At 40.6% G+C, this 15,366-nt stretch overlaps 2 protein-coding genes across 2 annotated transcripts; one reads left to right on the forward strand and one right to left on the reverse strand.

Moving 5' to 3' along the window:
• Window positions 1-662: 662 nt before the first annotated feature.
• derl2 (derlin 2) lies at window positions 663-3,331 on the reverse strand. Its single transcript, XM_053485510.1, has 7 exons — window positions 3,211-3,331; window positions 2,524-2,589; window positions 2,366-2,439; window positions 2,142-2,235; window positions 1,449-1,644; window positions 1,237-1,327; window positions 663-1,112 (listed from the first exon to the last, which is right to left on the reverse strand). The coding sequence occupies exons 1-7, from the start codon at window positions 3,301-3,303 to the stop codon at window positions 1,007-1,009; spliced, it is 720 nt and encodes a 239-aa protein (XP_053341485.1). The 5' UTR covers window positions 3,304-3,331; the 3' UTR covers window positions 663-1,006.
• A 414-nt stretch (window positions 3,332-3,745) lies between these two features.
• mis12 (MIS12 kinetochore complex component) lies at window positions 3,746-6,918 on the forward strand. The gene is made up of 2 exons (XM_053485712.1): window positions 3,746-3,910; window positions 5,729-6,918. The coding sequence occupies exons 1-2, from the start codon at window positions 3,886-3,888 to the stop codon at window positions 6,361-6,363; spliced, it is 660 nt and encodes a 219-aa protein (XP_053341687.1). The 5' UTR covers window positions 3,746-3,885; the 3' UTR covers window positions 6,364-6,918.
• The last annotated feature ends 8,448 nt before the right edge of the window (window positions 6,919-15,366 follow it).

Below are 15,366 nucleotides of genomic sequence, written 5' to 3' on the forward strand. Positions count from 1 at the left end.
TTTCGATTCTTCTTTTCGATGACTGTTGTTAAAAGTTATATAAAAAATAATTTAATTAAAATTAACAAGCACAGACGTTGCCTTGAGGAGCACTACTAAACTTTTTTTTGCTAAATGTAGAGGACAGTATTCCTCAAAAATGAAGTAATGAGAAGTAAAGAGCGGATCAGAGAACTAGTAGGACCTGGAGGAAGACTGAGGGATCCACCGCTCTGATGGAAAAAAGCTGTTCACAGAACTTCGTACTTACCTTAAAAGACTCCACACAGCTGGACAGCAGCAGCAATCATGCACCTGATGTGTTTTCTCGAGCTTGTTAACGAAAATGGAATACTGTCGACGGTTTCAGCCGCATTAAAGCCATCACTTACCATTTGCTGTCTGGTCTTGAAAAGAACTGAAACTGCAGTTTCAACTGCATACGCAACCACCTGCTGCTATTCAAACAGCTTTTATTTAAGTATATTTATGAGCCCAAATACACGACAATGAAGGATCAATGAAAGGTTAATAAAATTTAATTAATTTGAAAACCAATTCTAACACAACAGATCAGATGAATTATTTGCTCACTGTTGCCCTAACCTTTTTTTTTCAGCCATAAAGAACGATCAGCAGTTTAAGATACTTGCATGTTTTATATACATTTATTTTTGTAAAAAAAAAAAAAAAAAAAAAAAGTAAGTAAAATTACAATTGTTCTGGCTTCAGTCAATCCAGCGTTTCGCAGTAGCTCCACATTAGTGATTACTGTTCCACGACACGACGGAGGAAAAAACAAACAAACTGCAAGAGCAACAGCGCTGAATCTTCCTGCCTTCGGTCTTAAACCCGTACGAGCAGTCCGAGTGTCAGTCTGGGTCTCGCAAGCAGTTTGGAAGGGGGACAGAAAGTACCCGCACGTACACCGCAGTGCAGTCTCGAAGTCCCGATCTTTTCTTACAGCACAAGAGAATACGAGTAGGAGTCCATGAATGTGTGCTTGGAGTGGCGGTGCTGCTGGGGTTTAACCCCCGAGACGCTGACCCTCGCCCCAGGCGAACCCACCGGGCCGATCCTCGGGCAGGGGGTTGTAGTTTGGATCTTCCTCTGGTGTGTCGAAGAGCATTTTGCTAAAAGTGAAAGGACATTCGTTATTGTCTCTACAGTAACCAGAATTAATTAGAGGTAGAACTTACTCATTTACAATATAGAAAAAAATAGCTCTATAGAAGGAATAAAAGCTTGAGAACGCACAGAAAGGAAGGAGTCCTTAACCATCGTCCTCCACCGGGTTGGTTGGGAAATACATCCTCCAAAAAGAAATACACATGTCCCACTGCAATGCCTGCACAGAAAAAAAAAAAAAAAAAACATACTTTCTGATATATCTACGCATAGCCCTGTTGGATATTATTCAACTATGTAGCTACGGGGACAGCACTATTAAGCCTGATTTGAATATGTACCTAAAAGGTCTACGATGATGGAGTTTCCCAGGAGCAGGGAAAATCCCATGAGCACCCAGGGCAGGAAGGGGGCTTGAAAGTTGAGCAGGCCGAAGAAGTTCATGCGGACGTTAGGGTTCCGTCGGCTCCACACGTACACGAGCATGATGGTGAACGCCTGGCCCAGGAACACAAGACTCACAAACATGCCAAATATCTGTACGTGCATTAAGGGGGGGGAACAAAAGAAAATATAACAAAAAAAAAAAAAAAAAACCTTGAACAGTTGATATTGAGATGTATTTGCAGCTTATGCTCTGTAAATTCTGCATAACGGCTCTAATCTGAGGTGCTATTTGTTAATTGATGATTTCTGAGGCTGGTAACTCTAAATGAACTTCTCCTCTGCATCAGTGGTAAGTTTTGGTCTTGCTTTCTTGTGATGGTCTTCACGAGAGCCAGTTTCATTATGGTACTTGATGGGTTTTACAAATGCACTTGACAATATTGTTTATGCAAGACCTGTCCCAGAACAGCTGACTTTCATGTCTTAAAATAGCTGACTGTTGGTATTAGTTAACTACCTAAAGCCATATGTGCTGTTTCAAAGTTTAATAGAAAACTACAGTATTGTTCTAAAATAAAGAAAATAAATCATCAAAACATTGAATTTGACGGTGTGTGTAATGGCATTTTTACGGCAGTTAAGGATACAGTCATGAGAAGGCCACCAAACAGAAACATGAAGACAAAGTCAGCGGTTCTGCCTCGGAACGAGCCCTCCTCCAGCATTCGACAGTAACGGTATCTATAATTATCAGGTTAAGGACTTTGTAAGATTGAGAAATTTATCCGCATCCATATTCCCAGACACACACACACACACAAATACAAATAATAATAATAATAATAATCTTTGTTCTTGAAATGAAGGATACAAAAATATCATGTTGAACAAGAAGTTGAAGCCGACGGGACCGAAGAATAGAAAGTTGGTCACGAGTCGCCATACCTGCAAAGAAAGATATACGTTATTGGAAATCAATTTATCAGACAATGACTTAGAGTTTAAAAAGAAAAAAAAACAAACACTTACCTGGTAGTGCCTTAATATCAGATCGGGGTTGAAGTACAGCTGAAAAGGTGTAATGAGCTCTAATTGCTATGGGGAGAAAAACGCAAACATAGACATGACATGTCAGAGATAACCGACTGATTTGAATAAACAACAGCCGTTGATTATTTTACTATAAAAACACAACACAAAGTGTGGCGGTTTATTCCTTATTTATCGGAATATCCTGCACAAAATGAAAGATTAAATACTCTACATGAACATTAAAGAGAATTGGGATGACGTAAGGATTTGTGTGTGCTACATATTCCACCAAGTTAAAGGTTATATGATAGAGATGACTTGTCCTGAGAGGCAGGTGAACTTTTATGTTGAACAATCTGTTTGATGACTTTAACAGATCATTATTAAACAGACCATTATGAGGTGTTTAATGAAGATCTAGCTATTGATGATCTGTTTAGTGATTTTTGTTTAAGTTAATAAACAGATCATCAGATCCACTTGCTCTCCACTGATCTCCTTCTGCTCTACAACCAGCCACCTGTGATCTGTGACACCCCATGCAGAAACTCACAGCTGTTACCGAACAGCTAAGCTAACTAGCCAGCTAAATAACTAGCCAACTCTCCGAAACCTCTCTCTCTTTTCCCTTCCTCTAAACCAAACCATACAAACATATTAATGTTTAAAAGAGTATTTACTCACGACAGCCGCAGTAGTGAGCACACAGGCAGTCGTGTACGTCCTTGTAACCACCGGAATCTGTAAATACTCCTGCTGGAACGTCTGGTAAGCCATTTTTTGCTTTGCCCTGACGACTGTTACACTTCCGGTATTTCTTGACACGTCGTTAGATAGAGAAACAAATCACGAAGGTGGGGCGTGGAAAATGAACGTTTCTCATTGGCTGCTGAGAGAGAGCATGGGCACGCGCAGCGATGTGATTGGTCGCTCATCTGAGCTCCGGATCGCTCTAGAAGTTTTTTTTTTTCGCTTGCCTGACTCTCAAATAGCTTTCTGATTTCTATTATTGTCGCCTACAGTGCGGTCGTTACACACCCTACCTAGTGGCCTAAATTATAAAATATGGCTTGATTTGGGCGTTCTTGTTTTTTAAACGGTTAAGTGTCACTCTCTGATTCGTCTCTCTTATTAAAGTATCGGTGTTCTTTGATGCATGAAAATTTTGAGGTTTGTTATTTTTAATTTTTACGAAATGTTTATATATTTTTTATACCCCCCCCCGAAATATTGTTAGTTTATCTGAGAAGCAGTAATTACACCCACACACCCACCCTGAACACTAGATGGCGCTCTCACGACTCACTGCGTCGTGATCAAGGCCAACGAAGAAGAGCGTTTGGCGCGCGGGCTTTGGAAATGGCCGAGCACTGCGAAACAAACAGTAAGAAATTTTAAATACGTTTATAATTAAAATGGATTGATATAGATGTCATCTTCCGTAATTACGCATATATATCTGTTGGGTAACGCGAAGTTTTTTCGGTGATGACATTTATGAAGGGTTTTTGTGTAAGTATTTTGTGCGCGCGCTTGTTGGTTGTGTTGTGAGTTTAGCTGTTTCAGTAACACAAACAAACAGAAACAAATTGTGCCATATGTGTTTTATATATTTAAGTTGCTAACGTTCTTTAAGTAAATACGTTTGTAGCTTTTAGCTAACGTACTAACATTATATTACGATAACGCATTCAGTGGGCAAAATTTCACAGAATAATTTTTCTAGATATGTGTATACACACAGACACACACACACACACACACACTGATTAGCCATGACATTATGACCACCTGTGTAATATTGAGTAGATCGTTCTTTTGCCATCATAACAGTGATGCACTATGTGTTTTGACACCTTTCTATCACAACCAGCATGAACCTTTTCATCAATTTCCTCTACACGAGCTCTTCTATTGTATCAGACTACACAAGCCAGCCATGTGCAGCAGTGATCCTTGGCCACCCATGATCCTGTCGCCAGTTTACCGGTTTTCTTTCATTGGATTATTTTTGTTTTGGTGTGTCCTGATTACTGCAGACAATCGAACATCCCACAAGAGCTGCGGTTTTGGAGTTCCTCTGACCTAGTCCTCTAGCCATGGTTGTGCTGTGAGCTTAGCTGTTTCAGTTAAACAGACAAACAAAATGTGTTTTATATATTTATAGCTTGCTAATGCTCTTTTAGTAAATGTGTTTGTAGATTTTTAACTAACATTATCAACGATCACTCAAATCCCTATGCTTGCCCATTTTTATGCTTCCTAAACATCAACTTTAGAAAAAAGTTCACTTGCTGCCTAAAAGTTCATAATCGTCCACTTCCAGACGTCATTTTAACAAGATATTGAAAATGTAGCTACTGTGAGAAGGGTCAGAGCAACTTCAAAACTGCAGCTCTTGTGGGAGATTCCTGGTCTGCAGTGGTCCCTGCAGTGGTCCTGGTGCTTGACCCAAGGAAGGTTTTCATTAGCTGTAAGTAGGGATGCACCGAAATGAAAATTCTGGGCCTAAAAACGAAACCGAAATTTTTGAATGCACTTGGCCGAAAACCGATACCGAAACCGAAAATGGTTTCATTAAAAAACATGTTTAAAATATTTTCTTTTTGTTTGTATAAAAAAAACTACAAATTAATTAAGCAATCAAACTTTTATTGATAATAAATAACAGTAATAAGGCTGTTTAACAATAACAAAACTTGCTTCCAAGTGCTTTCAAACCGCCGACATACTCCGTGTTTGATGCGTAATGACAGCGCAAACGAGACGGGAGGATGGGAGAGGCGTGGCGACAATTTCGGCTTTTATTTTCGGCGCTTTCTTACGTTTCGGCCGAAACCGATAATGCTATTTCGGCCGAAAATTTTCGGCGGCCGAAATTTCGGTGCATCCCTAGCTGTAAGCCATAATGCCCAAAGTTAAAAGAAATGAACACTTGAAATATATTAGTCTGTGTAATAAATCTATATAACACGAGTTTCACTTTTTAAATCGAATTTCCTAAAAGAAATCAAATTTTAGATGACATTCTGGTTTATTGAGACACATGTATGTGTCAATTTAAATCTCTAATAAGTCTGGCCACATCATTCCACCTGTCCTTCTTTCTGTAATCCAATTAACTCATTTTATTTCCAATGTTCATAAAACATGTCATGTTTATTTTTTTTTAAATAACTGTTGTAAATTTAATGTTTTACAGTGGCGTCTCTGGCCTCGGATTCCCTCAAGCTCTATGAGGCTCAGTTCTTCGGCTTCACCCCTCAGACCTGCATGATGAGGATGAACAGCGCCTTCCAGGACTGCCTCTACGAGATGCTTGTAGTCGTCGAGTCTGTATTTGTCCGGAAACTGTCCCGGGGGAAAGACCCGCCCGAAGAACTCAGCGTAAAGACACGAGAGTGCACGCAGAAACTGCTGCAGTTCCTGCAGGAACGCTTCAGGAAGCTCTCAGGACGCATGGAAGCCCTGCTGGTCAACAGCGTGCTTTCAGTGCCTGAAAACGTCCTCCTGCCCGAAGACGAGGCGCACCGGAAATACCCGGAGGGCAGGGAGCAGCTTTTAAAGCTGGAGGCTTCGATCTCGGAGCTGCAGAAGTCTTATGAGGCGGAGATGTGTGCGAAACAGGCTCTCCTGGCCGAGCTCGAGGAGCAGAAGGAGACGCAGGAGCAGCTGGACGAGGTGCTGCAGTGGATCGACGAGCTGCGATTGTCCTGGAGAAAGGAGGGAATGGGAAATATCAGAGAAAGCTTTCAGAACGTGATCGAGACTGTGAACCAGCTGCAGGGGGATATGGGAAGGATCCGGAAGAAGAGCAAATCTTTAGATGAACTGTGATTCCTTCTCCCCACCACTGCCGCCTACATCAATTTTTTTGTCAGTTGCGCGCTAGTGGTATTCGCCTGTGCAAAGGTGGTCCAACCACAAGGGGGCAGCAGTACGCAGTCAAATGCCATGCTGTTGATCCGTCGAGCGCGCTCCTCCATAGCTTGTAAGCCTGGCGTTCTTCTTTTGACATTTGAAATGAGTCAGATTTCAAATTCCCCCTTTGCCCCACCAAATCCATTGTGTATACCACGCCAGGGCCAGGTTCGTGTGGATTCTCTGCTTTTATCTTCAGTGCAACGAGATCAAACGGAATTAAGCATAAGCCCAAACCTGTGCTTTCCTTGTTGTTCACAGCAGGACGTCGGTAGACCCGCATAAGGGTCTGTTTTTTCTTCTTTTTTTTGTTTTTAATATATATATACAGTGCCTTGTGCATGGTGACTGTAGATACTGTTATTGGATATTTTTTAAAGAACTGGCACTTTAGCTTTTAATCAGTTAAATTTCAGAACTAAATTTCTTTGATGTAAAACAATAAAAGTTTGTTTGTTTTTACTTGTTTGAGTCTTGTGTCCTAGTGTGATCATTTGCTGTAATTTGAATTGTATTATGAACAAGTCAATTGATATCATGTATAGTATTTATTTATTTTGTTTTTACTATTTTCATATAAATTACTTAACCATGTTAATAAATACGTCCGCACCAGTATGGTTTTACTCGACACCAGAAACAACCTTAGCAAGTATTACGGTTTCTTTAAAGATTATGATGGAGATGAATGAGATGGGCTTCCTTGTAAACTGAATAGATAGGATGTGCGCGGCGAGGGGTCGGGTGGAGCTACTGCCACAACCCTGAGTTAGCAGGCTGGATCAAAATTCTGTCTCTTTCATCTCTCTCATTAAACCTTAAGCCAGAACAGCAGGAGCCTGCTCGCTACCAGCTTTGCAGGATGGAGGTGATGCAGATCAGGCAGGCTGCCATACAAACCCCCACATGCACATACGTACAAACACACAGAGCATGTCCAAAATGCTAATGAATTTGCTACAAAGGCTTAAAAGGTCATTAATACTTTTTATGTTAAAAAACATACTGAAATCATAAAGTGAACCAGTTGCAAGGACTACCTGCATTCTGTCTTGGCTTGAACAAAGTCGTAACGTGACCATGTGTCGGATACGGTTCACTCACACACACTGCTTTATCCTGGTCACAGTCAAGGTGGATTTGGAGATTATCCCAGGAACACTGGTTGTAATGTGAGAATACATCCTGGAGGCAAAATGTGTATACTAATTCACACACTTGTTGGCACTTGTGAACAATTCATCAAAGCCAGGCCAAATGTTAACGGAAATGATGCTTTTGCATAAGGATAGGCACCGGTGCGTCAGTGGCTAAGGCTGTGGGTTACTGATCAGAAGCATAGGAGTTCACGCTCCCCTAGGAGGCAGCCCCTATCACCTATTGGCGCTGTATCATAATCCTAGCTTCTAAACAAGCAATGACGTGTGTAGAAAATAATTTTACTGTACATTTATGACAAATAAAGGCTACTAGTTGCCCATTTTTGGGAGAAAAACAGAGGTATCCCAAGCAGATGTATAATGACATGCAAAGCTTCACAGTAATCCATGATCAGGGGCAGTGCAAGATGCCAAAGCTACCCAGTGTATCAGTGCCCCACCCATACTTGATTATGACTTTTTATTGTACGTTATAAGCGGTACAGTGGCTTTGTGGTTAGTATTGTATGTTTGCCTTAGACTTCCAGGGTTAGGGGTTCAGATCTTGTCTCTGGTCTGTTCTCCCTCTGCTTGGTGGGTTTCCTCTAGTTGCCTCTCACAGTCCAAAGACAAAAAAAGGAGGCTGATTAGCGTTTGCAAATTGCCTGTAGTTTATGATTAGGAGGTGGCACGGTGGCATAGTGGTAAGCACTGTGGACTCGCACCTTCAGGGTCAAGGGTTTGAATCTCGCCTCAGGTCTGTGCGTGGAAGGTTTTCTCCAACAGTCCAAAGACATGCAGGTTAGGTTAATTGGTGTTCCCAAATTGCCCATTTGTGTGTGTGTGTGCAATGTGATGGATTGGAACCAGAGTGTACCCTGCCTCGAGCTCTAAGTCTCCTGGGATAGGCTTCAGGCTGCCGTGACCCTGTACATGGGATGAAGCGGCATAGAAGATGAACAAATTGGGTTAATTACGATTGGATGTGGAGGGTAGTGTGCGCACTTGTGCACTGTGATGGCTTGGCACCCCATCCAGGGTGTTCCCAGGTATAGGCTCCAGGCCCCCTGCCACCCTACCCAGGATAAGTGGGGTAGAAAATGGATGGAAGAGGAAAACCGCAGACTAGAAACACCTCAAAACATCAGATCATCAGATACGCTAATAAAAACATGAAAGTCATCATGTTCCACTTCAACCACTCTATTTCACTCAATGCTGTAAGGAAGTGTTTGAACCTGAGTTGAAAATAGTGTGACTGAATAAAAACATTATAGTATGATTGAGGTTGCACTCGAATGCATTAACTTGCACTAAACTGCATCGTTGCAAACATATGAAAGTTGTCTAGCCTGGGTTGACCTGATACAACAACCCACGAAGGCAGCATTAAAATTAAAATGCCTTAACATCATCCAGAGTTCATGTATTGCTGTGGTCTATATCTTGGTTATTATGGCTGTGCGCCACTATTAAGCTTGAAATTCCGACTTTCACAGAAGGGCCCAAGGGAAATGGAGTCATAGAGATGCTTCTGGAAATCATTTGTCTTAAGTATTTTCTCAAACCAAATGCTGGGGCTGAGGAATAAAGTAGGGCACGAATTGAAATCCACCCACTCTGCCTGTGAAGGACCATCTGACAGTAGAAGACATTAGTTCAAAGCCTTCAGCCATTTTTTCATTCTCAGTGTGAAAGATTTGTATTCCTGGGCAAAAACCTAGGACTTACATATCACATAAAGTTGCAGTTTCTCTGAGTGAATGCAATATCGGAAGTTCAGTGTCGAAATGTCAGCCATAAATACCATACGTACAATCGATAGAGCGTCATGCTGCTAATCTATAGAAGAACCTTGTAGCCAGACTTGTCAATTATGCATGTTGGTTTTTGTGGTGAATCAGTTCTAGATTATTGTGTCTCCCTTGTCGGAGCATTCAGAACAATGGTTCAGGAAGGGGGTTCCTCAGGAACCCTCACTTTTTTCTCGGTTGAGGAACTCCTTGATGAACAGCTGTGCAGCCTTGAGAACATTGGACCAGGATGCAAGAGTATTAGCTTGATCCTGCGCTTTACCGTTATTGATTTTTCGCAAAGATTTAGTCGACCAGTTCAATTGCCTGAGCGAAATTCACGTTTCCTTTTCACTAATCAAACGCCACATGCTCACTTAATGGAGGTCCTTTTTTCCCCCAATTCAAGGGTCTTTGTTCAATAGCTCTTATTCAAGCTGTGAGGTTTGAATGACACACAAACCCCTTTCTATCACATATAAGCTGTAACTAGGGAGGAAAGTCAAATGGAAGAACAACGAGGACCTGAAGTTACCAGACAAGACACTAATTGATGTCTTATAATGGGGTCTGATTAAGTAGTTTGTAAGTTTAACATGGTTTACTATCTTAACCAGGTTATCTTCAGTACAAAATGTGTTCCAATGCAAGTGGTATGTAGTCTTGCAGCATAAGAACTACTGTATAGGGTGCCGGGTTTGATTCTGAACTTGCTGCCTGTGCAGTAAGTGCATATTCTCTCTTTGTCTGTTTGAGTTTAATTTGGATTTTCACTTTCTTTCTGTCACTAAAACATATTGGGATTGGAAGCATGAAGAAGATTGGCTGTGCTAAATTTAAGGCATAAATATGTGTGAAAATATGTGGATGCCACCTGGTGATGGTCTGGCATCCCATCCAGGGTGGATTTCGAATTGCACCCTGTATTCCAGAGCTACTGTATTTTCAGACTTGGCTCTTCATGGACTGCTATCCAATCCAGGGTAAATTCCTATTTTGCCCTGTTTTCCGAGACTAGGCTACATGATCTGGTATCCCATCCATTGGGTATTTCTCTTGTGCCCTGTATTCTTTTCCATGCAAGGTATATATAAAGTCAGAGTGCAGGGTCAGCCATGATATAGGGTTAAGGACCTTGCTCAAGGGCCCAACATTGACCACTGGTGGAGCTGGGAATTGAACTGCCAATCTTCTGATCAGTAACTCAGTGCCTTTGCCTCTAAACTACCACTGCCCCCTGTACCCTGAACTTCAAGGATAGACTCCTCATGGGCTGGCGATCCATCCAGGGTCCACTCCTGTCTTACTGTATGTCCAGTATTCCAAGGAGAGACTCCTTATGGAATGGTGTCTCAATTGTGTATGCATACCTTACATCTATAGTTCCTTGCTAATGCTCTGGATCTTCTTGACAAGGATGGTGTGTTTACTAAGAAACAATAAATAAATGTTTAATTAAAAGTTTTTCATTAAGGCTTCCATGTGTATTGATTTGGCAACATTTCAAATAGATTGTTTAAAAAATATTTCATGCAACTTACTGGATGACCCCCCTGTATGTAACATATACCATATGTATTTTGAGTATATAGTATTGGTTTATTTAGTTTATGGATAGCATATTTTTTCTTGCTTTAACCTTCATCAAGAGAAAGTCCTTGGAAAAATGTCTTGAGTCCTTGAAATGTACTTTCCCCCTAAATAGCCCAGCCATTTCCATCACCAAGTTGACAATTGTTATTCTGAAACATTCCAGGCACTCGAAGCAGTTTTATTAATTTAAATCACAGAATGCAGATAAGACTATAGGAGCATTCGTGCTATGTGCCCATCCCCTGGTTTTTTAGACCTAGGCAAGAAGAAATGGTTGGGGGAAGGGACAGAAAGCTTGGCATGGTGTTGGTGGACAGCTGGTGACAGACTGTTTGTTCTCTGGGAAAGAAGCCCAGCACAACCAGGAGGAGGTCACCTTCTCCTTAGCCAAAGCTTTCAGAGAACCACTGATTGCTTTGTGTGCCGATGGCGGTGGGTTAGAAATAGAAGCTTCGTGTTGATGTTACCCCCCCCCCCCCCCTTTAAGAGTTATATTAATTTGGACTTTTTTGATGTTAAGTGTATAACATCAGAGTGCAAGCTTAAATAGCACTAGCATGCATAGGGAAGCAGGGGAGAAAGATCTGTTGTGTCCCTAAATTAAATATATACATATGATTATGAAAGTATTATAATGTTCTGCACCATTATTTGTCATCAGCATATTAATCTAATCTTAAATTAACCGTAAAGGCAAAATCAAAGAAAACACCAAGAAATATCACTCCTTCTAATGAACTCTAATAAAAGATACCCGTTACATTCATTTTTGCCAGAATAAAAGGCATAATTAGAGGTCACCAAATGGTGACCCTGTTACATCTCTGGAATAATGATAGAGATGATGCTACAGTAGAGATATGTGGTATATATACTGTAAAGCTTTGATACTGTTTGAAAGGGTTGCATTGTCCGAAAAATGGGACGAGTTGACGTGATATGAACCAAATAAAAAATAAAAAAAAATCTGGACTGTGTGATCTATTCTAAAATGTTCCAGAGACTGAATCATTTCATTTTTATGAATGCTATTCAGCTGCCAAGGGCCCTGGTCAGGGCTTTTGTACAATGGATATTTAGGATTTGACTCAGTCTGGGTGTCAATTCAGCAACCGCAAATTGTGTTGAAGTACTAAAAGCTGTTATCATCATGGGCAAGTTTAGCTCTGTAGATAGATTTGTGAAAAGATAGACGTTACAGTTGGCAGGTGCTTTTGCCCAGCTGAGGCGGTACAGCACAATACGCTACACCAGGGAGGATTAAGGACTCAGAACTCAGGTTTAAACTTGTAACCTTTCCGTCAATAGGATCAAATGTAAACGGTAAAGCATCTGTACTATAACCCATGATATTGTCTGTTTATATTGAGATACAATACTGTGTAGTAAACCATATATTATGTACCACACCAGGTTTCCAACAGAAATCATAATGAAGTCTATCCGGTTTTATCATCAAAAACAGAAACTGTTATGACAGCCTGAGTCCCCAGAAGAACTGTGGCAGAATCTCAAAATTGCTCAGAAAAATCTTTGTTTTATAACATATATACTGTTTAAAGTTTGTTCTGTAATGTGACAAGCATCTTTTTTTGTCTTCTTATGTTCAAGAAAGAGAGAAAAAGAAAAGGGAGGTTGTTTCGGGGACAAATGTTTCTATTTTATAAATCTTATCCATGGGCACTATTACCATTGGTCTGATGGGCTCTTTACTTTCCATCATTGTTAGCTTTTTACAATTAGAAGTACAATATCGGCACCTCTCCATTTAACTCTCTTTCTTTAACCAGGCTTGGGACGCCACAGTGATATTGATTAGCTTTGTAGTTCCTATAACACGAGTAAAAGTATCTTAACTTGTTTAGAAAACAATTCTAAAACTTAAAATGTTATTCTTTAACTAATAAAATTGCAATTGCTGTGGTGTACAGTATAAGGAATACTTTATCTTATGATGTACTGTTAACGGTAAAGAATAAACCTTTTGTTATATGAGTAACTCTGCTTTTTATTTTTACCAGTACAGCATGTCTTGTAGTGCTTGAGGTTGATCTTGGGCTCCAGACAACTTTTTAAAGTTCTCAGTCTTGTCTCTGGAACTGACCTCATTTTTTTTTTCTCTCTCTCTCTCTCTCTCTCTGTCTCTCTCTCTCAAAGAGGACTCTGAGTATCATCTCAAGACTGGTCAAGACCAAACTATGAGAATGACAATAAATTTCCTGTGCATTGTATGATGCTGTCACATGTGTGAGACTTGCACGGGTCTAGTCTTGGTCCTGACTTGTTCTCAACAAGCTCCCCCTTAAGGTCTTGGTCTTGTCCCTGTGTCTGGATGCACTCTGGACATGGCCAGGACTTGGTCTCAGCTCTTTATCTTCTGGCATTGTCACTGTGTCTTGATACATTTTGGATTTGGCCGTCACTTGGTCTCAACACATTAAAGTCTTGGTCTTGTCTCTGTGTCTGGATACACTTTGGACATGGCCAGGACTTGGTCTCAACCCCTTAAAGTCTTGGTCTTGTCACAGTGTCTTGATGCATTCTGGATTTGTCCATCACTTGATCTCAACCTGGTAAAGTCTTGATCTTTTCTCTGTGTCTTGATATACTCTGGACATTGCCAGGACTTGGTATCAACCCCTTAATGTCTTGGCCTTGTCTCAGTGTCTTGATGCATTCTGGATTTGGCCATCACTTTGTTTCAACACGTTAAAGTCTTGGTCTTGTCTCTGTGTCTACAGTAGATACACTTTGGACATGGCCATCACTTGGTCTCACCTCCTTAAAGTCTTGGTCTTGTCACAGTGTCTTGATGCATTCTGGACATGGCCAGGACTTGGTCTCAATTCCTTAATGTCTTGGTCTTGTTTTAGTGTCGTGGTACAACTTCGATTTGGTCATGAACTTTCCAATTTGATAAGAAATGGTTTTAAATTAGCTGACTAGTTAAGTTCCAGTAATGGTTGGAGCTGAGAAAACACTACAATGTGAAGGACAGGGGATCCTGCAGGACCAGGGTCCTGTAGGTGGACTTGACTACTGTACAGCACTGCTTTCTGCTTCCATGCTCGACCTTGATTTTGTCTTGGTGGTGTTCTAGGTGTTATCTTTTCATGGTACTATATAAACAATGCATTGCCTTGCTGTGGATTCCTGATTTGTTCTTAATGCGTTTCAAGTTAGCATGTCTGAATGAAACTGTTGTTCACACTTGTTTTATTATTTTACTCAAGGTTATTCTTATTGTAATGCATTTAATCCTAAGGCCAAATCGAGATCCTAAGGAAAATATTGCAACAGCAGTAAATATATATACATAATTACATAATGCAAACCTTTGAAAAACACTTCTCCAAAAAAATATTTAAAATCTTTTCTCATCCACTTCTGCCTGAGCAGACGTACCTTTCCTCGTTTCTGTCTGGGATGTCATTTTCATCCTCTGTGAGCACACCTCTACACCTCCTCAACAATAAAGCAGCTGTCACAAGCAGCCACCTCTTTCTCCACTTACAATTCACCATGGATAGCCCAATCCCACATCCCTCTGCCCAAGCAGACCCCTACTCGAGAGGTAACAAAGGGCCCTAAATAGCCGCCCTGTTGGTGCCGCTCTAAATTAAAGCGTGTATTAAACTACTACAAGGAGGAAGACGGGGCACTTCACAAAACGTCTGCTCTAAATTGGTTTCTTACCTTCGTACGAGCACTTAACTAGAGTGAAAGAAATTAGTAATGAATGGTGAAAAGCAAGTGTGATTTTTTTTTTAATCTTTTAAATGTCCAGGTTTCTTATTGGAAATGCATTGAGTTTCATGCATTTTTGGTTATGCTCTTCAACAAAAAAAAATTAAAATGCACAACAAGGAAAAAAAAAACACAGGAAGGCCTCAGGTGACACACTGGCTGGAAGTTTTTACATAATTTAACTTCATTTTTTTTTGTATTTATTTACAGTTTGGCAGCTCCAGCTTCGCATGACTGTAACAGTTGCGCTTTTCCATTTAGCCACAGATAACGAAAAATAAGAAATTACATTAATTTATTCTAGAGACCTTTTTCTTTCATTTTGGGGTCTTGCTTATAACAAAGAAACTCATCCAAAATGTATAGATTGATGATCTTAATTAATTTTACAAGTCATGCTTAGAAGACATATCTAAATCACGATGGCGTGCGAATACAAAATAAACAGCGGTGAAGAAGACGGGCATGACAAGACGGCGGAAATGACATAATTATCCTCATCAGTACCACCATGACATGTTGACAAATGAAACATAGATTCAATAGAGCGAACACATAATAAATCGCCCCTGTCGTCCTTTTTTTTCTTCTTTCCATCACAGTGGTTGTTAGCACTAGTATTGCATGAATGCATCACAAGGTCATGG

Source organism: Clarias gariepinus, chromosome 24 (genome assembly GCF_024256425.1).
Source record: "Clarias gariepinus isolate MV-2021 ecotype Netherlands chromosome 24, CGAR_prim_01v2, whole genome shotgun sequence".
Classification (NCBI taxonomy): Eukaryota; Metazoa; Chordata; class Actinopteri; order Siluriformes; family Clariidae; genus Clarias; species Clarias gariepinus.

Excerpts from the sequence above, each read along its gene's own strand:
- mis12 (XM_053485712.1), top strand. The coding sequence starts at position 3,886 with ATGGCCGAGCACTGCGAAACAAACA. Across the intron at positions 3,911-5,728 it reads CGAGCACTGCGAAACAAACA|TGGCGTCTCTGGCCTCGGAT; the intron begins GTAAGAAATTTT and ends AATGTTTTACAG.
- derl2 (XM_053485510.1), bottom strand. The coding sequence starts at position 3,303 with ATGGCTTACCAGACGTTCCAGCAGGAGTATTTACAGATTCCGGTGGTT. Across the intron at positions 2,236-2,365 it reads TTGTTCAACATGATATTTTT|ATACCGTTACTGTCGAATGC; the intron begins GTATCCTTCATT and ends TGATAATTATAG. Across the intron at positions 1,645-2,141 it reads TTGGTGGCCTTCTCATGACT|ATATTTGGCATGTTTGTGAG; the intron begins GTATCCTTAACT and ends ATGCACGTACAG.